Here is a 24,308-nt window from a genome sequence, read left to right as displayed (position 1 = left end):
AATGTCCTGTTTACCTCCTTCCTGTTTTCTACAGAAGCCTGTGGGCGAAGTTCACAGTCAATTTAGTACAGGCCACGCAAACTCTCCTTGTACCATAATAATAGGGAAAGCTCATACTGAAAAAGTACATGTGCCTGCTCGACCCTACAGAGTGCTCAACAACTTCATTTCCAACCAAAAAATGGACTTTAAGGAAGATCTTTCAGGTAAAAACATAGTCTTAGATCTTATAAATCTTTTGACTCTACTGTTTTTTACTGTGTTAATGTTTGTTTTGCTAACTTTGTTTATCTGCTGTGAAAGAGATTATAAAATAAATGACTCAATCACCCTTCTGGGGTCTTAGTGTTCAGGGAAGATAAAGCTGGTTTGGCTTGCAAAGACAAGTCTCTGCTAATTTTTGGGATCACATGTCCTGCATGAAATAGGTGTGGAAATGTCAAATGCATGTCTTTACCCTGGAGAGCAGCGTAGACATAGAAAGCTGGAAGGTGCTTTACAGTGAAGAGAGTTAACTTGTTAATCTGCAGGTACAATAATAGTTTATCCCAGGTGTGGGCCAGTTGTTGTTGAGCAACATTTTGCTTCTTCAGGATTGACTTTCTAGGTAGCTTAACTTTCTTGAAAGAAAGCCCTGTGAGAAGATTCCCATAAACGATTGTTGAAGAAATGTTTCTATTCAATTCCCACTCTCAGTAAGTTGTGGCCTGACTTGTGTAATTTAAAGTGGGGATGGCCGGCGCAGTGGCTCACGCCTGTAATCCCAACACTTTGTGAGGCTGAGGCCTCCTATCATTCCAAACAGAATGATAATGATATTAGATTTTCAAAAATATATATTATTACTTGACAGTACTAAAAATGGGCAGCTCTTTGTCATTTTCTAAAATGTGGGTACGTGTTATTTGTACTTAAAATCTAGAACTGAGCACCCAAGACTTTGAGAAGCATGAAGGCATTTGGCCTCTAGATCCTAGCAGGGAGGCCTATGGGTCTCAGGAGCCCATCACCAGCCTCCGTGCTCCAGAGCTCACGTGTGGGGTCTAGTTAGGAGGACCACAGAGGTCAGCTAACTTCATTTGTTTCCTTTCCAAGAAAAGCAAAGCAAAGAGCATAACATATCTTCTCTTTGCTCTCTTTTTTACAAAATGAGTACATTATTAATGGAATCACTCTTTTTATGAGGCCTATGTACCAGGATTTCAAGGGAGGAATCTACTGTTATTTCCCACCATTTGCACGTTACATGTGAGGGCTGGGATGGTTGTTTGCATGTTAGCAATATGTCAATCACTTTTCAAATATTTTCATTTAACAGGAATAGCTGAAATGTTCAAGACCCCAGTGAAGGAGCAACCGCAGTTGACAAGCACATGTCACATCGCTATTTCAAATTCAGAGAATTTGCTTGGAAAACAGTTTCAAGGAACTGATTCAGGAGAAGAACCTCTGCTCCCCACCTCAGAGAGTTTTGGTTGGTTTCCTTGTTTCCTAACACTGATGTTTTGGGATAGGAACATACAGTATTATTTTTTTACAAGCAGTATGATATTACTTCTCTAAAACAAATGTTCCTGGCACAAAATACCATTTCCGTCTTCTCTGTTCTAATTGAAAGGGAGATTTCAATCAGCAGTTGAACTAACATTGGCATTCATTGACTTACATAGAAAGAAAGACTCCGTTAATGTGTGTAAATGACCTGTGTACACTTTTGGCTTCTTTATTGTAAGTAACCAGGGTGACATAGCAAAAAAATACAATGGTGTCTCACCATATTTACATATAAATTACTCATATTCAAAATTACTGCCAATTACAAAACAGAAAGATAACAGTTTGTATACTGTGCAATTATTCCTGCTAACCTTTTAGGTGGGAGCAGGCCCGGGGTAAGTGTGAGATGGGAGATGAGAATCTGTCTAATCTCTCATTTGGCACTGGTCACTGTGTTCCTGTCACAGAGGGAACAGCTTGCTACCCTGAAGATGTTTGCGGTAGGTAAATATTTCCTGTGTAATATGGACCCTAACCACATAAGGATAATCCATATTATTTTATTGGCGATTTAAGGCAAGAAACAGCTGTTTGTTTCTAATGTTTGAAGGAAAAAATGCCTATATTTACGTCAATGACACAGGGCATGGCAACCTTTGGAGGATCCTTCTTAAGCAATATTTTTACCTTCTATGATCATTTCAGCATCTAACTTTGCTTAATGATGACCCCACTATAGCACCAAATAACATTATTCTTAATTGTGCATGGCTCTTATAAGACAGATTTATAGACACATAAGTAGCCTCATGTCGTTCAGTGAATACGAAGCTAAATATTTAGTTTTTTACCATATTTTATGAGGCTGTAATACTCGATTGACATGAGACACTAATAGAATGTATTTATTGTGTATGTTTTTATTTCAGGAGGAAATGCATTCTTCAGTGCACAGAATGCAGCAAAACAGCCATCTGATAAATGCTCTGCAAGCCCTCCCTTAAGACGGCAGTGTATTAGAGAAAATGGAAACGTAGCAAAAACGCCCAGGAACACCTACAAAATGACTTCCGTGGAGACAAAAACTTCAGATACTGAGACAGAGCCTTCAAAAACAGTATCCACTGCAAACAGGTCAAGAAGGTCCACAGAGTTCAGGAATATACAGAAGCTACCTGTGGAAAGTAAGAGTGAAGAAACAAATACAGACATTGTTGAGTGCATCCTAAAAAGAGGTCAGAAGGCAACACTACTACAACAAAGGAGAGAAGGAGAGATGAAGGAAATAGAAAGACCTTTTGAGACATATAAGGAAAATATTGAATTAAAAGAAAATGATGAAAAGATGAAAGCAATGAAGAGATCAAGAACTTGGGGGCAGAAATGTGAACCAATGTCTGACCTGACAGACCTCAAGAGCTTGCCTGATACAGAACTCATGAAAGACACGGCACGTGGCCAGAATCTCCTCCAAATCCAAGATCATGCCAAGGCACCAAAGAGTGAGAAAGGCAAAATCACTAAAATGCCCTGCCAGTCATTACAACCAGAACCAATAAACACCCCAACACACACAAAACAACAGTTGAAGGCATCCCTGGGGAAAGTAGGTGTGAAAGAAGAGCTGCTAGCAGTCGGCAAGCTCACACGGACGTCAGGGGAGACCACGCACACGCACAGAGAGCCGGCAGGAGATGGCAAGAGCATCAGAACGTTTAAGGAGTCTCCAAAGCAGATCCTGGACCCAGCAGCCCATGTAACTGGAATGAAGAAGTGGCCAAGAACGCCTAAGGAAGAGGCCCAGTCACTAGAAGACCTGGCTGGCTTCAAAGAGCTCTTCCAGACACCAGGTGCCTCTGAGGAATCAATGACTGATGAGAAAACTACCAAAATAGCCTGCAAATCTCCACCACCAGAATCAGTGGACACTCCAACAAGCACAAAGCAATGGCCTAAGAGAAGTCTCAGGAAAGCAGACGTAGAGGAAGAATTCTTAGCACTCAGGAAACTAACACCATCAGCAGGGAAAGCCATGCTTACGCCCAAACCAGCAGGAGGTGATGAGAAAGACATTAAAGCATTTATGGGAACTCCAGTGCAGAAACTGGACCTGGCAGGAACTTTACCTGGCAGCAAAAGACAGCTACAAACTCCTAAGGAAAAGGCCCAGGCTCTAGAAGACCTGGCTGGCTTTAAAGAGCTCTTCCAGACTCCTGGTCACACCGAGGAATTAGTGGCTGCTGGTAAAACCACTAAAATACCCTGCGAATCTCCACAGCCAGACCCAGTGGACACCCCAACAAGCACAAAGCAACGACCCAAGAGAAGTATCAGGAAAGCAGATGTAGAGGGAGAACTCTTAGCATGCAGGAATCTAATGCCATCAGCAGGCAAAGCCATGCACACGCCTAAACCATCAGTAGGTGAAGAGAAAGACATCATCATATTTGTGGGAACTCCAGTGCAGAAACTGGACCTGACAGAGAACTTAACCGGCAGCAAGAGACGGCCACAAACTCCTAAGGAAAAGGCCCAGGCTCTGGAAGACCTGACTGGCTTTAAAGAGCTCTTCCAGACCCCGGGTCATACTGAAGAAGCAGTGGCTACTGGCAAAACTACTAAAATGCCCTGCGAATCTTCTCCACCAGAATCAGCAGACACCCCAACAAGCACAAGAAGGCAGCCCAAGACACCTTTGGAGAAAAGGGATGTACAGAAGGAGCTCTCAGCCCTGAAGAAGCTCACACAGACATCAGGGGAAACCACACACACAGATAAAGTACCAGGAGGTGAGGATAAAAGCATCAACGCGTTTAGGGAAACTGCAAAACAGAAACTGGACCCAGCAGCAAGTGTAACTGGCAGCAAGAGGCAGCCAAAAACTAAGGAAAAGGCCCAACCCCTAGAAGACCTGGCCGGCTTGAAAGAGCTCTTCCAGACACCAATATGCACTGACAAGCCCACGACTCACGAGAAAACTACCAAAATAGCCTGCAGATCTCCACAACCAGACCCAGTGGACACACCAACAAGCTCCAAGCCACAGTCCAAGAGAAGTCTCAGGAAAGTGGACGTAGAAGAAGAATCCTTAGCACTCAGGAAACGAACACCATCAGCAGGCAAAGCCATCCACACACCCAAACCAGCAGTAAGTGGTGAGAAAAACATCTACGCATTTATGGGAACTCCAGTGCAGAAACTGGACCTGACAGAGAACTTAACTGGCAGCAAGAGACGGCTACAAACTCCTAAGGAAAAGGCCCAGGCTCTAGAAGACCTGGCTGGCTTTAAAGAGCTCTTCCAGACACGAGGTCACACTGAGGAATCAATGACTAACGATAAAACTGCCAAAGTAGCCTGCAAATCTTCACAACCAGACCCAGACAAAAACCCAGCAAGCTCCAAGCGACGGCTCAAGACATCCCTGGGGAAAGTGGGCGTGAAAGAAGAGCTCCTAGCAGTTGGCAAGCTCACACAGACATCAGGAGAGACTACACACACACACACAGAGCCAACGGGAGATGGTAAGAGCATGAAAGCATTTACGGAGTCTCCAAAGCAGATCTTAGACTCAGCAGCAAGTCTAACTGGCAGCAAGAGGCAGCTGAGAACTCCTAAGGCAAAGTCTGAAGTCCCTGAAGACCTGGCCGGCTTCATCGAGCTCTTCCAGACACCAAGTCACACTAAGGAATCAATGACTAACGAAAAAACTACCAAAGTATCCTACAGAGCTTCACAGCCAGACCTAGTGGACACCCCAACAAGCTCCAAGCCACAGCCCAAGAGAAGTCTCAGGAAAGCAGACATTGAAGAAGAATTTTTAGCATTTAGGAAACAAACGCCATCAGCAGGCAAAGCCATGCACACACCCAAACCAGCAGTAGGTGAAGAGAAAGACATCAACACGTTTTTGGGAACTCCAGTGCAGAAACTGGACCAGCCAGGAAATTTACCTGGCAGCAATAGACAGCTACAAACTCGTAAGGAAAAGGCCCAGGCTCTAGAAGAACTGACTGGCTTCAGAGAGCTTTTCCAGACACCATGCACTGATAACCCCACGACTGATGAGAAAACTACCAAAAAAATACTCTGCAAATCTCCGCAATCAGACCTAGCGGACACCCCAACAAACACAAAGCAACGGCCCAAGAGAAGCCTCAAGAAAGCAGACGTAGAGGAAGAATTTTTAGCATTCAGGAAACTAACACCATCAGCAGGCAAAGCCATGCACACGCCTAAAGCAGCAGTAGGTGAAGAGAAAGACAGCAACACATTTGTGGGGACTCCAGTGGAGAAACTGGACCTGCTAGGAAATTTACCTGGCAGCAAGAGACGGCCACAAACTCCTAAAGAAAAGGCCAAGGCTCTAGAAGATCTGGCTGGCTTCAAAGAGCTCTTCCAGACACCAGGTCACACTGAGGAATCAATGACCGATGACAAAATCACAGAAGTATCCTGCAAATCTCCACAACCAGACCCAGTCAAAACCCCAACAAGCTCCAAGCAACGACTCAAGATATCCTTGGGGAAAGTAGGTGTGAAAGAAGAGGTCCTACCAGTCGGCAAGCTCACACAGACGTCAGGGAAGACCACACAGACACACAGAGAGACGGCAGGAGACGGAAAGAGCATCAAAGCGTTTAAGGAATCTGCAAAGCAGATGCTGGACCCAGCAAACTATGGAACTGGGATGGAGAGGTGGCCAAGAACACCTAAGGAAGAGGCCCAATCACTAGAAGACCTGGCCGGCTTCAAAGAGCTCTTCCAGACACCAGACCACACTGAGGAATCAACAACTGATGACAAAACTACCAAAATAGCCTGCAAATCTCCACCACCAGAATCAATGGACACTCCAACAAGCACAAGGAGGCGGCCCAAAACACCTTTGGGGAAAAGGGATATAGTGGAAGAGCTCTCAGCCCTGAAGCAGCTCACACAGACCACACACACAGACAAAGTACCAGGAGATGAGGATAAAGGCATCAACGTGTTTAGGGAAACTGCAAAACAGAAACTGGACCCAGCAGCAAGTGTAACTGGTAGCAAGAGGCAGCCAAGACCTCCTAAGGGAAAAGCCCAACCCCTAGAAGACTTGGCTGGCTTGAAAGAGCTCTTCCAGACACCAATATGCACTGACAAGCCCACGACTCATGAGAAAACTACCAAAATAGCCTGCAGATCTCCACAACCAGACCCAGTGGATACCCCAACGATCTTCAAGCCACAGTCCAAGAGAAGTCTCAGGAAAGCAGACGTAGAGGAAGAATCCTTAGCACTCAGGAAACGAACACCATCAGTAGGGAAAGCTATGGACACACCCAAACCAGCAGGAGGTGATGAGAAAGACATGAAAGCATTTATGGGAACTCCAGTGCAGAAATTGGACCTGCCAGGAAATTTACCTGGCAGCAAAAGATGGCCACAAACTCCTAAGGAAAAGGCCCAGGCTCTAGAAGACCTGGCTGGCTTCAAAGAGCTCTTCCAGACACCAGGCACTGACAAGCCCACGACTGATGAGAAAACTACCAAAATAGCCTGCAAATCTCCACAACCAGACCCAGTGGACACCCCAGCAAGCACAAAGCAACGGCCCAAGAGAAGCCTCAGGAAAGCAGACGTAGAGGAAGAATTTTTAGCACTCAGGAAACGAACACCATCAGCAGGCAAAGCCATGGACACACCCAAACCAGCAGTAAGTGATGAGAAAAATATCAACACATTTGTGGAAACTCCAGTGCAGAAACTGGACCTGCTAGGAAATTTACCTGGCAGCAAGAGACAGCCACAGACTCCTAAGGAAAAGGCTGAGGCTCTAGAGGACCTGGCTGGCTTCAAAGAACTCTTCCAGACACCAGGTCACACTGAGGAATCAATGACTGATGACAAAATCACAGAAGTATCCTGTAAATCTCCACAGTCAGAGTCATTCAAAACCTCAAGAAGCTCCAAGCAAAGGCTCAAGATAGCCCTGGTGAAAGTGGACATGAAAGAAGAGCCCCTAGCAGTCAGCAAGCTCACACGGACGTCAGGGGAGACTACGCAAACACACACAGAGCCAACAGGAGATAGTGAGAGCATCAGAGCGTTTAAGGAGTCTCCAAAGCAGATCCTGGACCCAGCAGCAAGTGTAACTGGTAGCAGGAGGCAGCTGAGAACTCGTAAGGAAAAGGCCCGTGCTCTAGAAGACCTGGTTGACTTCAAAGAGCTCTTCTCAGCACCAGGTCACACTGAAGAGTCAATGACTGTTGACAAAAACACAAAAATTCCCTGCAAATCTCCCCCACCAGAACTAACAGACACTGCCACGAGCACAAAGAGATGCCCCAAGACACGTCTCAGGAAAGAAGTGAAAGAGGAGCTCTCAGCAGTTGAGAGGCTCACGCAAACATCAGGGCAACGCACACACACACACAAAGAACCAGCAAGCGGTGATGAGGGCATCAAAGTATTGAAGCAACGTGCAAAGAAGAAACCGAACCCAGTAGAAGAGGAACCCGGCAGGAGAAGGCCAAGAGCACCTAAGGAAAAGGCCCAACCCCTGGAAGACCTGGCCGGCTTCACAGAGCTCTCTGAAACATCAGGTCACACTCAGGAATCACTGACTGCTGGCAAAGCCACTAAAATACCCTGCGAATCTCCCCCACTAGACGTAGTAGACACCACAGCAAGCACAAAGAGGCATCTCAGGACACGTGTGCAGAAGGTACAAGTAAAAGAAGAGCCTTCAGCAGTCAAGTTCACACAAACATCAGGGGAAACCACGGATGCAGACAAAGAACCAGCAGGTGAAGATAAAGGCATCAAAGCATTGAAGGAATCTGCAAAACAGACACCGGCTCCAGCAGCAAGTGTAACTGGCAGCAGGAGACGGCCAAGAGCACCCAGGGAAAATGCCCAAGCCATAGAAGACCTAGCTGGCTTCAAAGACCCAGCAGCAGGTCACACTGAAGAATCAATGACTGATGACAAAACCACTAAAATACCCTGCAAATCATCACCAGAACCAGAAGACACCGCAACAAGCTCAAAGAGACGGCCCAGGACACGTGCCCAGAAAGTAGAAGTGAAGGAGGAGCTGTTAGCAGTTGGCAAGCTCACAGAAACCTCTGGGGAGACCACGCACACCGACAAAGAGCCGGTAGGTGAGGGCAAAGGCACGAAAGCATTTAAGCAACCTGCAAAGCGGAAGCTGGACGCAGAAGATGGAATTGGCAGCAGGAGACGGCCAAGAGCAGCTAAGGAAAAGGCCCAACCCCTGGAAGATCTGGCCAGCTTCCAAGAGCTCTCTCAAACACCAGGCCACACTGAGGAACTGGCAAATGGTGCTGCTGATAGCTTTACAAGCGCTCCAAAGCAGACACCCGACAGTGGAAAACCTCTAAAAATATCCAGAAGAGTTCTTCGGGCCCCTAAAGTAGAACCTGTGGGAGACCTGGTAAGCACCAGAGACCCTGTAAAATCACAAAGCAAAAGCAACACTTCCCTGCCCCCACTGCCCTTCAAGAGGGGAGGTGGCAAAGATGGAAGCGTCACGGGAACCAAGAGGCTGCGCTGCATGCCAGCGCCAGAGGAAATTGTGGAGGAGCTGCCAGCCAGCAAGAAGCAGAGGGTTGCTCCCAGGGCAAGACGCAAATCACCCGAACCCGTGGTCATCATGAAGAGAAGTTTGAGGACTTCTGCAAAAAGAATTGAACCTGCGGAAGAGCTGAACAGCAACGACATGAAAACCAACAAAGAGGAACACAAATTACAAGACTCGGTCCCTGAAAATAAGGTGAGAGGAAGTATTACAGCATCACTCAATATCGTCTTGGATAGTTGTCAATTTCTGTGTGATACTTTGCATGTAACCTGACGTTATAAGTGGTTATCCTTTCCCCAGAGGGTTTCCTTTAACACTGAATAACTGCAGGCCATGGTAAAGAATCTTCTTGGGACCTATAGAGGGAATAGACTAATATGGGAAAAGAACTAGTCAAACATGATTAATGCAAACTTAGAAGAGTTTCTCAAAAGCCAAATGAGTCATGTTCATCTTCAAATGTTTAAAAAATTGATCAGAGGATAGGTGGGTGGTTCAGTTCTATGTTCTGGACACTGTCAGCAAGACCAGGACTGGGTTAAAAATCCTATCTGTGTCACTATTTTAACTATCAGAACAATATCAATAAGGAATGTGTATTCTTGAGAAGGGGAAACTGTCTGGACTGTTAGATAGAGAGGCTCCCACTGCATGCAGAGAAGTTTGGGGAAACTCCAGAAATGGCAATTTCCTGTTCTGCCTTAGCAGTGATGGTTAAAGGAATAGGAATTCATTTACTCCCTGTAAATGAATGAATAACGGACCTTCTTTCTATAATGTAAACTGTAAAAATTAGATTTGATATATATCTTATTAGGCATTGTTATTGAAATTTATCCTGAATTCCTTATTTATAATTTGTCAGCAGAGACAGTCATTTCTCCATAGGAGCAAAGTACCAAGGCATTACCTTGACTATCCTAGATGATGAGTCTCTTAGACAATTCATCAGTGTGTGATTTTCAAATGATTTCTCCTTTTAGGTTACTGTTGATTGTGCTCCCTGTTGAATTTTGAAGTTTGTTTTACTAATTATTGGAATTTTGTGGATGTCTTCTCATTTCTTTAGGGAATATCCCTGCGCTCCAGACGCCAAAATAAGACTGAGGCAGAACAGCAAATAACTGAGGTCTTTGTATTAGCAGAAAGACTAGAAATAAACAGAAATGAAAAGAAGCCCATGAAGACCTCCCCAGAGATGGACATTCAGAATCCAGATGATGGAGCCCGGAAACCCATACCTAGAGACAAAGTCAGTGAGAACAAAAGGTGCTTGAGGTCTGTTAGACAGAATGAGAGCTCCCAGCCTAAGGTGGCAGAGGAGAGCGGAGGGCAGAAGAGTGCGAAGGTTCTCATGCAGAATCAGAAAGGGAAAGGAGAAGCAGGAAATTCAGACTCCATGTGCTTGAGATCAAGAAAGACAAAAAGCCAGCCTGCAGCAAGCACTTTGGAGAGCGAATCTGTGCAGAGAGTAACACGGAGTGTCAAGAGGTGTGCAGAAAATCCAAAGAAGGTAAGCCATTTACTGTTTCCCTGTTTTAAAAGACACAGAATGTTTTGATGTATTTTTTGCCCAAGGTTGCAAAGGCAAACAAAAAGCATTATCTTCAACAGCACTCTGCCAGCTCCCAGTTACATTAATGGAAGGAGCATTATGCTAAGACATAAATTTGGTCATTTTAGTTATATTTTGTTGTGTCTACTTTGGGAATTTTACTTCAAATAGCAAATTCACGTTATGAAGACTTTCTTCAGAAAGAAAAGGAATTTGTCTAGTGGCTAATTTCTGACTGCTTATGATGTACCTCGTGATACAATTGTAGGTAGATGTCTTCAGCCTTTCTGTAGTTCAAAATCACCTCTTGAAACAGGAAAATTCTTTTTCCAAAAAAAAATATTGAAACAGAAAACTTTCCAAGGCATTCTTTGGAAAGGCAGAAGGAACAGAAGTTGGGATGTCCCTGAGACATGCTCACTATGTGAGAGTTCCTGATCAGTGGGGTGTGCGTCTGCCCTCCAACCCTCCTCCAGCCAGAGACTATCTAAGCTAATGAACTTTAAGTGCTACTGAAATCACATCAAGTTTAGCCACTCAAGTACAAGCATGTGGACAAATCCATAAGAATGATTAGATTCCATTAGTGTTCTTCTGGGGAATACTTGGTTTAGCTAAAATAAAAATAGGTTGAATTGCTCCCTTTTTGTGAGCAATTCACAAAAATATAATATAAATTTAATTCTTAGCACACACAAAATTTGGACCTAAAACTACCATATTCTGAGTTCAGCAAACGAAACTCATGTAGCAATAACCTCTTCAGATACAGAATTCTGGCAAGTACAGCTGTCCAGACAGACCCTCTTCGGCACAAACTAGGAAGCTTCAACTGCCAAGAAAAGGAAAGATTCCCAGGTGTCCCCAGTACCTGCTGCATAGCCAGGCAGCCAGTGGAGGGGGAGGGCTTGTGTGTCTGGATGGTGGGCAGGAAGTCCTAGTGGGGAGATGCCCATAGACTGTTCCAGAGAGGGAAGAGGAGAGGCTCAAGAAGGGCACTGATGCCCACACAGGTGTCCTAAGTCAGAGACTGTACTTCTGGGGCAGGCTGGAAGCAGAAGATACCCGACAGTGCCAGACAAGGTCCTAGAAACCACAGACACACCAGGGACGCAACAGCTGACGTGGGTCAGCACGTTCACCCGTCGAGTCTTACAATAAAACGCAGGCTCCAGGCACTTACCGAATTCACAGTCTGGAAGGTGCTGCTTCCTCAGAATGAAACCAAAGAACGGTGAAAGCGAATCTTTTAACTAGGATGATTCCTAAACACAGAGCAACCAGGCCCAAGGCTGAGCCAGGCCTGGTGTGTTCTGCCGGGGGCGTTCCAGCCTCTTCTCACACACAAGCACCCAGGAGACGCCCAACACACACATGCTCCTCCTTGCCGAGCTCTTCGGTGGGTGTCGGTAGTCCTAGAAAATGCATATATAAGATAGATTTTTTCCAGTAAGAAGCTTGTAGCCATGCTTTTCACCATGGTTCCTCTCCCTTAGCCAAGGGGCGAGAACTACTGCAAGAGTAAAGGCCAAGGCAGGTCCCCTGCATGCAAGTTGGGCATGGTTCTGCCTACGGGGGTTCCTTGGTTTAGGAGACCCAAAAGACTTAATCCTGGTTGGATTCACTTTTTCTGAGTGACATTTTTTAGTTTGTGAAAATGTGTGCATTGATGAAGAAATTTTATTATGTATTAGCTTAAAAATGCATTAGGAACTTCTGTATGAAAAGATCACATTATTTAAGTGTAAAAAAACTGCATAGTAAAAGAGTTCAAGTCAAGAAAAACAATGTTAATGGAATATATTTTAAAACTTATTTCCAACCTCAAAATTAATTTTCTGCAACTAAGGGCCTGCATAATACCTAGTAAGGCTTTGGGGTTTTGCAGAGGTGGTCGATCCTAAAAATGGGTGTTTAAATTACTTAAGAGTTCTATTTTTTTTCTTCCCACACAGGCTGAGGACAATGTGTGTGTCAAGAAAATAAGAACCAGAAGTCATAGGGACAGTCAAGATATTTAACAGAAAAATCGAACTGGGAAAAATATAATAAAGTTAGTTTTGTGATAAGTTCTAGTGCAGTTTTTGTCATAAATTACAAGTGAATTCTGTAAGTAAGGCTGTCAGTCCGCTTAAGGGAAGAAAACTTTGGATTTGCTGGGTCTGAATCGGCTTCATAAACTCCACTGGGAGCACTGCTGGGCTCCTGAACTGAGAATAGTTGAACACCGGGGGCTTCGTGAAGGAGTTTGGGCCAAGGTTTGCCCTCAGCTTTCCAGAATGAAGCCTTGAGGTCTGTCACCACCCTACAGCAGCCTTAACTGTGACCCTTGCCACACTGTGTCGTCGTTTAAATGTTTGCCTGTGTCCTCCAGGGCACGATGGCAGGAACAACTATCTTCGTCTGTCCCAACACTGAGCAGGCACTCGGTAAACACGAATGAATGGGTGAGCGCACGGATGAATGGAGCTTACAAGATCTGTCTTTCCAATGGCCGGGGGGCATTTGGTCCCCACATTAAGGCTATTGGACATCTGCACAGGACAGTCCTATTTTTGATGTCCTTTCCTTTCTGAAAATAAAGTTTTGTGCTTTGGAGAATGACTCGTGAGCACATCTTTAGGGACCAAGAGTGACTTTCTGTAAGCAGTGACTCGTGGCTTGCCTTAGTCTCTTGGGAATACTTTTCTAACTAGGGTTGCTCTCACCTGAGACATTCTCCACCCGCGGAATCTCAGGGTCCCAGGCTGCGGGCCATCACGACCTCAAACTGGCTCCTAATCTCCAGCTTTCCTGTCATTGAAAGCTTCGGAAGTTTACTGGCTCTGCTCCCGCCTGTTTTCTTTCTGACTCTATCTGGCAGCCCGATGCCACCCAGTACAGGAAGTGACACCAGTACTCTGTAAAGCATCATCATCCTTGGAGAGACTGAGCACTCAGCACCTTCAGCCACGATTTCAGGAACGCTTCCTTGTGAGCCGCTGCCTCCGAAATCTCCTTTGAAGCCCAGACATCCTTCTCCAGCTTCAGACTTGTAGATATAACTTGTTCATCTTCATTTCCTTTCCACTTTGCCCCCTGTCCTCTCTGTGTTCCCCAAATCAGAGAATAGCCCGCCATCCCCCAGGTCACCTGTCTGGATTCCTCCCCATTCACCCACCTTGCCAGGTGCAGGTGAGGATGGTGCACCAGACAGGGTAGCTGTCCCCCAAAATGTGCCCTGTGTGGGCAGTGCCCTGTCTCCACGTTTGTTTCCCCAGTGTCTGGCGGGGAGCCAGGTGACATCATAAATACTTGCTGAATGAATGCAGAAATCAGTGGTACTGACTTGTACTATATTGGCTGCCATGATAGGGTTCTCACAGTGTCATCCATGATCGTAAGGGAGAATGACATTCTGCTTGAGGGAGGGAATAGAAAGGGGCAGGGAGGGGACATCTGAGGGCTTCACAGGGCTGCAAAGGGTACAGGGATTGCACCAGGGCAGAACGGGGGAGGGTGTTCAAGGAAAAGTGGCTCTTAGCAGAGGCACTTTGGAAGGTGTGAGGCATAAATGCTTCCTTCTACGTAGGCCAACCTCAAAACTTTCAGTAGGAATGTTGCTATGATCAAGTTGTTCTAACACTTTAGACTTAGTAGTAATTATGAACCTCACATAGAAAAATTTCATCCAGCCATATGCCTGTGGAGTGGAATATTCTGTTTAGTAGAAAAATCCTTTAGAGTTCGGCTCTAACCAGAAATCTTGCTGAAGTATGTCAGCACCTTTTCTCACCCTGGTAAGTACAGTATTTCAAGAGCACACTAAGGGTGGTTTTCATTTTACAGGGCTGTTGATGATGGGTTAAAAATGTTCATTTAAGGGCTACCCCCGTGTTTAATAGATGAACACCACTTCTACACAACCCTCCTTGGTACTGGGGGAGGGAGAGATCTGACAAATACTGCCCATTCCCCTAGGCTGACTGGATTTGAGAACAAATACCCACCCATTTCCACCATGGTATGGTAACTTCTCTGAGCTTCAGTTTCCAAGTGAATTTCCATGTGATAGGACATTCCCATTAAATACAAGCTGTTTTTACTTTTTCGCCTCCCAGGGCCTGTGCGATCTGGTCCCCCAGCCTCTCCTGGGCTTTCTTACACTAACTCTGTACCTACCATCTCCTGCCTCCCTTAGGCAGGCACCTCCAACCACCACACACTCCCTGCTGTTTTCCCTGCCTGGAACTTTCCCTCCTGCCCCACCAAGATCATTTCATCCAGTCCTGAGCTCAGCTTAAGGGAGGCTTCTTGCCTGTGGGTTCCCTCACCCCCATGCCTGTCCTCCAGGCTGGGGCAGGTTCTTAGTTTGCCTGGAATTGTTCTGTACCTCTTTGTAGCACGTAGCGTTGTGGAAACTAAGCCACTAATTGAGTTTCTGGCTCCCCTCCTGGGGTTGTAAGTTTTGTTCATTCATGAGGGCCGACTATGTATTTCCTGGTTACTGTATCCCAGTGACCAGCCACAGGAGACGTCCAATAAAGTATGTGATGAAATGGTCTTAAAACCCATGGTATTTTTATTATAGGGAGAGTGGGGAAAGAAACTAAGTGTGGGTGGGGCAGACAGGCCAGTGTAAGAGAGACTGGTTCATTACGTTCCATTTTCATTTCTACAAGGACTTGGCTGGATGGTCATTTTCTCTCTTGGCCAATAAGTCATCGCAGCTGCTTTTAGTCCTGCAGGAATGGCCCGCTGTATCTCGAGAACTACCTGCAACCGCAGCTGTGCCTGCTTTGTTGCAACAGAGGTGCTGAGTTGAGGGATGGGGATTTGACCCAGGGCTGCCCCAAGTCAGCAGATGAAAATACATGCCCTGACTTTACTCTGGCAACCCTGATTTGACATGGATCCCGGGAGTGAATTTGCTGGCAAGTTCCAGGGGCAGTAGCCTGCAGTAGGTCAGTTAGTCCTGAAGAAGAGGCCTTTCTGTCGGAGAGAAAAGTTTGCAGGTGGGTGCATCTACCATCTTAAAAGGCTGAGGAGGAAGGGAGGGAGAGCCGTGCTCGGTGGTCAGTCTGGTGAGGGAAGCGGGTTCAGGCCGCAGCCCACATCCTGGGCTGTCATCGAGAATTAACATGGCAAACAGCGACTCCATAAAGTAAACTGTAGCTACTTAACTAAATGATTTCGTGTGGCTGAGATCCTACCGTTTGCTGGGTTTCCTGGAAAAGTCCTCTAGATGAACTGCAGGAATCTCCTGGCACTCTGGTTACAGCTGGAGAAACTGATTTCTGTGCTGTGCAGGTGCTCCCAGACCCCCAAGGCATCTCCAGGACACAGTCACCAAACCCCCATCCTGGTATTCCTGGCATCGAGTGCCACGTAGGCACACAGCACTCCATAATTTGGAAATGTGGATTTCATTGCTATTGCTCTTCATGAGGGAACAAATAATACCCATGATGTATTGGCAGGAAGCCACGCCCCGCCCCCCCGCCCCCCGCCGCCACCCCCACAGCGCGCACAGTGATTTCAGGAAGGAGGTTTGATTGGTTTGTTGTGTGTTGCCCTGCAAGGGCCCCAATCAGCTTCCTGCTCATCAGCCCCATCTCAGGCAAGTCCCACATCTGTGATGTCAAGCCCTGAGCCGGGTAATTGGACTTGGATACCTGCTTGACTCATCTTTCCAGTGAGGTTCCTAAGGAGCATCCCCAACCCCACCTCCCAGGGGGAGCTCTCGATGTCACCTGAAGAACAAACAAACAAAAACTGTGTTGATGGTACAGTCCCAGGCCTCCGTGACTGGACAGGCTCCCTGCGTGATACACCCGTGTATGTCACTACAGAAATACAGCTGGTGCAGGCCTGTCCGCCTCTCTCACAGGTCAGAGTGTTCTAAAATCCATCCTGGCCCTTGTTGTCTGTCTGCTTGGGGTTAGGGCAGGTGCTCCTTTATCATTTGTAAAGTTTATGTGATGTCTGGTATGTGTTCCACACCTTTGCAGAGTGTAAATTCCTAGAGAGAGTTCAGACTTCGGAGTCAAATGCACAGGTGCAAATTCCAGCTTGTCTAATTTGCTGCTGTGTGAACTTGGACAGTCTTTTAACTTTGCTAATTTCCCATCTGTAAAATGAGGCTGTTCAGTACCTGAGCACATAGCATTGTTGAGAAGATTAAATGAGACAATATGTGTAAAACACTTAGCATTTTACCCAGAGCTTGGTAAGCATCAATACATGCTAATTATCATCATCATCAGAAGATGAATATATTTATTAGATGCCTAAAACTCCAAGATATTTCCCTTGGCTGATAAATTCTTTATCACTGGGGATTTCTCTATGGAGGTGAAGGAAGAATCTGGAACGTAACAGGCCTGAATAACCAGGGGCAGTGGCTCACACCTGTAATCCCAGCACATTGGGAGGCCAAGGCTGGAGGATCGCTTGAGGCCAGGAGTTCAAGATCAGCCTGGGCAACATAGCGAGACCCCATCTCTAAAAAAAAAAAGAAAAGAAAAGAAAAGAAAAAATTAGCGGGCATTGTGGCACATACCTGTAGTCCCAGCTACTTGGGAGGCTGATGTGGGAGCACTGCTTGAGCTCAGGAGTTCAAGGCTGCAGTGAGCTATGATTGTATCACTGCACTCCAGCTTGGTCAACAGAGCAAGACCCTGTCTCAAAAAATAAAAATAAAAATCCTGAATAATATGTCTATGTCTTCATCGAGCCCACGTATTGAAAACTACCCAAACCACCAACAATGCAAAGAAACGTTATTTAACTAAGAGTCGAGTAACCAAATTTCAGGGTTATCCAAACTGAATATGGCCTCTGCAGGAGAAAAGAATATGTGTGATGTGGCAGCCACAATCTGATATCATATTAACACTGTCTTTTATTTTTTTTTTTGAGACGGTCTCACTCTGTTGCACAGGTTGGAGTGTAGTGGCACAATCTTGGCTCACTGCAACCTCTGCCTTCAAGGTTCAAGAGATTCTCCTGCCTCAGCCTCTGAGGAGCTGGGATTACAGACGTGCACCACACATACCTGGCTAATATTTGTAATTTTTTTTAGGAGAGACAGGGTTTCACCATGTTGGCCAGGCTGGTCTCAAACTCCAGACCTCAGGTGATCCAGCCACCTTGGACTCCCAAAGTGTTGAGATTACAGGCGTGAGCCACCATGCCCAGTCAACAGTGTCTTTAAATGACATCAGATCGCAGAACTTTGCTGAGCTTGGCCCAGACACAGGTCTGGCTAAAACAGGTGGTGCTGGGACCAGGCATGGCCAGGACATAGGGAAGCACATCCCTGCATAGAAAAGGTTCTGTGGATTTTAATCCAGGTCAGCAATTAGCAAACTTTTTCTGTCAAGGACCAGGCAGTAAATATGGCGGCTTCGTGGGCCATTCTGTCTGTTATGCTGACTCACCTCTGCTGTTAAAGAACAGAAGCAGCTGCAGGCAACACACAAGCAAACAGGCATGTCCAAAAAATGGCTAATAAAAACAGGCTGTGGGGCTGGGCACGGTGGCTCACGCCTGTAATCCCAGCACTTTGGGAGGCTGAGGCAGGTGGATCACTTGAGGCCAGGAGTTCGAGACCAGCCTGGTCAACATGGCAAAACCCAGTTTCTACTAAAAATACAAAAATTAGCCAGGTGTGGGGGTGGGCCCCTGAAATCCCAGCTACTCAGAAGACTGAGGCAGGAGAATTGCTTGAACCAGGGAGGCGGAGGGTGCAGTCAGCTGAGATCACCCCACTGTACTCCAGCCTGGGTGACAGAGTGAGATTCCATCTTAAGCAAAACAAAACAAAACAAACAAGAAAACAACAACAACAACAAAAACCAGGCTGTGGGCCCATTTCGGCTGAGGACCTTAGTTTGCATATCCCTGATCTAGAGAAATGAGTGATTTAACATATATGCCTCCTAGGACATATCACATTGAAATTAGCAGCCCCTTGCAATATAACGGGTCATGAGCAGAGGGTGCATTTCACTTTGGGCTTTGGGGTCTCCCCGGGCCCTGGAACCCCCACCGGCTCCCAGCCCCAGGAAGTTGGAAGCTGAGAGGCCTGGCTTCCAATCCCAGCCCTGCCCCTTGCTCGCTGCATGACTTGGGCCCATTGCTTGGCCTTTCTGAGCCTCAGTTTCCCTAGCTGGGAGAGTGAAGATGGCAATTTCTTGCCTCGTAGGGTTGTGAGGACAAAAGAAGAAAACTCGGGTGGATTGTGTAGCCTGGCCCCCATTCTCAGAAGGTCTCCACGCGGTGCCGTCTTCCTCTTATCCCAGCGTGGCCTCAGCCTTCGAGAGGCCTAGAACTCTGGGAAAGGAGCAGTCAGGACTGGACACGACTCCAGGCTTTTCTTATTTCTTGTGTGGGGTCTGGAAAAGGAGAAGCGCAATTATATCCAAGGCCCCTCTTGGGCAGGGGTCTCAGATCCAGGCCAGGCTGATATGAGCAAGGGGAGGCGGGTCAGGCCAGGCAGCACTGTCAATTTTGATGTTGGGAGGGAGGAGGGGCATGACTGTGTATCAGCAAATTCCTAAATTTCCACCCTGGCTCGAGAGATGCAGCTTGTGCTGAAGTGAGTCACTTATTCCTGGGCCCCCTCATCTGCCTGCTTGCTTCCATGTCCCCTAGAGCCAAAAACAACTATAGGAGCAACTTAGGGGAAAAGTTACCTATATTTATATATAAGCATATGTATTTATATATAAATATAACTATAGATATAATCTAATATATTGTGTATAATATAAATTATATTTAATGTAATGTATATAACAATATAAGTATATTATATATTCATAACTATATAAAATATATAAATATATTAAATATTATTCACTAGGTTTTCATCATTGGCAACCTAAGTTCTATATAAATATATAAATATTATCTATGAAAATTTATACATAAATATGTATATAAAATGTTATAAATATATACATACATATTTAAGTAAAAATAATATATACATAAATCATATTTAAGTAAAAATAATATATACATAAAATATATGTTTATATAGATTTAGGTTGGCAATGATAAAAACTTAATGAAGAATATTTAGTGTAATAAAAACTAGTCTCGTGGTAGCTCTTTGTGTTTCAGAATCCAGCTATTTGGCTCTGGGCCCGCCCTCTGTTACTCCGAGAAAGCACTGCTTTGGAGGTAACACAACGCTAGGTGGCCCTTGAGGCTCCCTGAGCACCGTCCGATACCCCTCTCAGAAGCATCTCTGCCCCCTCCTCTGTACAGCCCGCTTTGCTCGCCTGCCTCTTCCTTTGGATTCCAGGTTGGTCGGGGAAGCAATGGGCCATGTGTGTGCACCGTCTGTGCCTGCCTTCACCCACACGAGCCTGTTGGAAGACGACAGCCATGCGGAAGACCGCTGAGCTACCCCGGCCCCCAAGCCCAGGCTAGTTGGGGTTACCCAACTACCAGCCAATCCCCAGACGTGAACGTGAATAAGCCCAGCCAGCATCACAGAGCTGCCTCGTCAATGTCTAGCTGACCCCAGATGCCACCTAAACAATTTGGGTTTCTCACGGCAGTTCTCTTCCCAACCTCTGTTTCCCTGGGTTCCTAAGAACTAAGGGTTGTGCCCACCAATCAAAGCAAGAGGGAAACGGGCCTTGGATTTTAAGGCGTTGCACTGCTGTGTCTTGAAAAGGGATATGGTTTAAAATCAGTCATTTAGGCCGGGCGTGGTGGCTCACGCCTGTAATCCCAGCACTTTGGGAGGCCGAGGCAGGTGGATCATGAGGTCAAGAGATCGAGACCATCCTGGCCAACATGGTGAAACCCTGTCTCTACTAAAAATACGAAAATTAGCTGGGTGTGGTGGCTGGCGCCTGTAGTCCCGGCTACTCAGGAGGCTGAGGCAGGAGAATCGCTTGAACCCGGGAGGCAGAGGTTGCAGTGAGCCGAGATCGTGCCATTGCACTGCAGCCTGGCGACTAAGCGAGACTCCATCTCAATAAATAAATAAACAAACAAATAAGTAAATAATTAAAAATCAATCACTTAAAGACGTATTCTAAGATGAGGCCCTCTTGCTCTATAAAACTGAAGGTCGTGTCCACCAAGAAGAGTGGATCTGACCTCAGCCCTGCACTGTGACGCCACATTCCATTAGGGCAGAGGAACAGCATCTGGCAAGAGAGGTCGTCCCAGAATTCTAAAGAGGCAGGATGGCCCTAGTATTCAAACTTGGACCACACAGATCTGCACGTCTCTCATCCCAGAGAGGAGAACCCAAAGTATGTGTCTCGGTTCATGATTCTGAGGATGAGGGAATTATGGAAGGCACCAAGTCCATTCATAAAACACACCACCCCCGCCCTGTCCCGGTTAATGACAGTGGGTGGTGGCTTGAGCATCAAAGTGGCCCATGATGTCTTGGTTTTGCTATCTGGTTATGCCATCTGGCTTTCTTGGTCTTCGTCCATTCATTTCCCTGGAGTCCTGGCCATGCTTTGCTTCTTACTAATCTTATGCAGAAGCCAAGGCAAGCGAGGACGAGGCATACTTGGAGTATTCCCACTGGAGTAACTTCTGCAACTAGAAGCTTTAGAGCTGTGACTGCCATACAGAGCCGAAGAAATGCAAGGTGCAGGGCGAGTGAGGGTCTTGGGAATTGCTGGAGATAATGGTGCTCTGTGCTTGTGGCGAGAGCAGTGAAGTGGTGAGACCAGTTTCTGAATGTAAACTTTTTATGACAACGGCTGCGAAGATGCCCAAAGTGGGCCCTTGTTGCCTATCACTGAGGTTTTGAGGCTGCTTTTTAGGGAGTAATGCTAGGCGATACAGCCCCTCCCTAACCAGGCTTGCAACGGATTGCATGCCTGTTACATTTTGAGTGCCCAGGTTTCTGGTGGATTCTATTTGCCAGTCACTGTTGGTTTCAAATGTGAAGCATCTTTGCTATAAATAGACTCTACTGAGAGCTGCGTGATTTGAAGAAACATTATACCTGTAATTACATAATTTTACTTGAAATATTAGTAAGCACAACATGAACTATGTCTATTTGAATCAGTGTGGTACTGTTGTACGTTCAAAACCTGAGCCTTAATACATAAAGTTAATTTCATTTATAAAATGCTCAAAAATAGGCAAAAATAAACTGCTGTTTAGAGATGCAAATATAGGTGGTAAAACTATTAAAAATCAAGGCTCTGTTTATAATTACAAAATGCAAGATATTGGCTATCAAGAGAATAGAAAGGTAGAGGATGTGTATATCCCATGGGCAGTGCTGACCTCCTTGGGGGCAGGGAGTGGGTGTCCTCCAACATATTTATGTGTCCTCAGAGCTTCCCCAGTGCTGAGCCTTTTCCTTAACAGGTGGATGGGTACGTGGCAGTTTTGTGCTGATTCGTTTTGAATGCATACTGGCTACATGTGTAAGCTTTCCTAAGACAAGTGACCACAGCACTGAGAGGGTATTACTGACCTCTTCTAGCAAGAACCACACAAAACAGACTCCTGACAGTGGGGTGGGACTGGGGTCCCTTTAACTGGAACAATCACCTGCAGCCCTTTTTCTTGCACTACAAACCTCCGTGGCTCCATCACACCAAGCGATCATGCTCTGTCTCCAGAGTATCAGCTCACTTGGTGTCTGGAGAGGAGGAGGATCAACATGATTCTCATGCTGAGGAAAGTTATATTAAACTAGGAATTCTGCATCTTTGGAGTTGTATTAAACCCACCTGCACATTTAAATCAATTACGCGGTGATTTTCTCTTGGAAACAGAGTCTCACTCTGCCTCTCAGGCTGGAGTGCAGTGGTGCGGTCTCCACTCACTGCAACCTCTGCCTCCCAGGTTCAAGCAATTCTCATGCCTCAGTCTCCAGAGTAGCTGGGATTAGAAGCACTTGCAACCATGCCCAGTTAATTTTTGTATTTTCAGTAGAGACAAGGTTTTGCCATGTTTCCCAGTCTGATCTCGAACTCCTGACCTGCCCAGCTCTGCCTTCCAAAGTTCTGGGATTACAGGCGTGAGCCACCATGCCTGGCCTTCTCAAGTATTTTTAACGTGCCACACTGTTGTTTGATAACAGCTCAAAGGGCAAGGTATGCAGAGTGGCTGAATTTAGAGGGACCACAGCAGCATAGGGGTGTTCTGGGTTGGAATTCTGTCTCTTCTACTACCTCCAACCTAACTTTGGTCTAGTTTCATATCCTCCGGAAGCCTCTGTTTCTCAGCCCTTGAGGGGATATTGTGCAGATAATACCCATATAAAGGGCCCGGCACATAGGTGCTCATGGAACGAGAACTGTGTATATGGCTCACTTTATAAGCCTAAAATACATATTTTGAAAATAAGAAAAGAGAAACAAAGTGAATATGTTGATTGTTACTATCATAGTTGTTCTGGGCTAGTTGTTATAATGTGCTCATTATGCTTTCATCTTAATAGTGATTACTGAGAAACCACTGGGATTTTCCATGCTCATTCAGATATCCTCTCTAATCACAAGCATTAGTGCTCACCACACAAGGGCCCCAAAGAACCGGTGTTGTGTTTGTTGGCCTCTGTTCTGAATGGCATCTGTTTGCATCTTTGAGGGAGGTTTTGCTCAGGAAAGGGTTATCAGTGAGGGCGGGATGCCCTAGGCAACCTTGGACAGGAGTCAGTGGTTGGGAAAGGAGCGGCAGCCTCATACCTCAGCCACATGCTGGCCGCTCAGTGACACAAACCTCCAGGTGCATGGTCATTGGCAGACACTCCTGCAGGTGGCAATGCAGGCACCATCAGGATGACATCACTTTCATCCATGGGGCTTTTCAGTTTATTTGGAAACAAAATTGCTGGCTGATAATATTACCATGGACAGAGTGGGAGTGTGTTACTTTCAGAAGGAGGGCACTGTCATGTAACCTCAGCATCCAGAGCAGAGCCAAATGTGAAGCTCACACCTCGGTCCAGCCTCTGCTGCGGCCGCTGAGTGCTTATAGCAAAGGCAAAAGGTCCATATGCAGGAGGGAAACAGGTCTTGGTTTCTAAGGCACAGACGGGCTCCTTTAGCCTAGAATTCTGGAGGGGAACCTGATCCTGTGAAGTGTTTCTTGAAACTTCGTCTGATTCCTGGAAGAAGCCCAGAGTCTTATTTGAGATGAGACTAGTATGTTGCCACAACGTGCTGGGTGACAGGTGTCGAGGCATCACAGGTGCTGCTTCCTGGAAAGTGCATTAAACAGGCTTCAGAGACACTCTGATAAAGGAACAGAAGGGGCATAGTTATAATAGGAAAGACAAAGGGTTAGTACCCGTGTTTTCAAAAGATTGACAATAAACAAACAAAATAATAATAATAATAAAAGATTGACAATAAACCAACGAGGAAAACTCAGTTGGTGCAATGAGGAAAATGGATGAAACTATGAATGATGCTTCACTGATGAAACACAAATAACCCACGTGTGAAAACATGCTCAACCCAATAGAACTCTGGGACATGCAAATTAACATGAAGTCTGATTTTTTTTTTTTTTTTTTTTTTTTGCCTCTCAGGTGTGCAATGTCCCGGGTGAGTGACTTCTAGGGAGACAGCGCCATCATGCCCTATTGGTGAGTTGGTGCCCGGGAAGGTCCTTTGGAGGTGACAATTTGGTGGTTTCCACTTAAATTTAAAATGTGCCCTTTGACCTAGAAACTTC

At 45.9% G+C, this 24,308-nt stretch overlaps 1 protein-coding gene across 3 annotated transcripts in view; it reads left to right on the top strand.

Moving 5' to 3' along the window:
- MKI67 (marker of proliferation Ki-67) overlaps nucleotides 1-13,951 on the top strand; it is a 28,598-nt gene extending 14,647 nt beyond the window's left edge. For all 3 annotated transcript variants that reach the window (XM_009459515.5, XM_508147.9, XM_063782273.1), the window contains 5 exons: nucleotides 35-206; nucleotides 1,319-1,474; nucleotides 2,427-9,274; nucleotides 10,152-10,595; nucleotides 12,593-13,951. In XM_009459515.5, coding sequence (XP_009457790.5) covers nucleotides 35-206; nucleotides 1,319-1,474; nucleotides 2,427-9,274; nucleotides 10,152-10,595; nucleotides 12,593-12,658 — 7,686 coding nt within the window. In that variant the 3' untranslated portion in view covers nucleotides 12,659-13,951. The remainder of the gene's footprint in view (nucleotides 1-34; nucleotides 207-1,318; nucleotides 1,475-2,426; nucleotides 9,275-10,151; nucleotides 10,596-12,592) is intronic.
- Nucleotides 13,952-24,308: the final 10,357 nt, after the last annotated feature.

The sequence above is a fragment of the Pan troglodytes genome, chromosome 8, assembly GCF_028858775.2.
Source record: "Pan troglodytes isolate AG18354 chromosome 8, NHGRI_mPanTro3-v2.0_pri, whole genome shotgun sequence".
In the NCBI taxonomy this organism is placed as follows: domain Eukaryota; kingdom Metazoa; phylum Chordata; class Mammalia; order Primates; family Hominidae; genus Pan; species Pan troglodytes.
The sequence above is the reverse complement of the archived record's forward strand: the minus strand, read 5'-3'. Positions and strand labels throughout refer to the sequence as shown.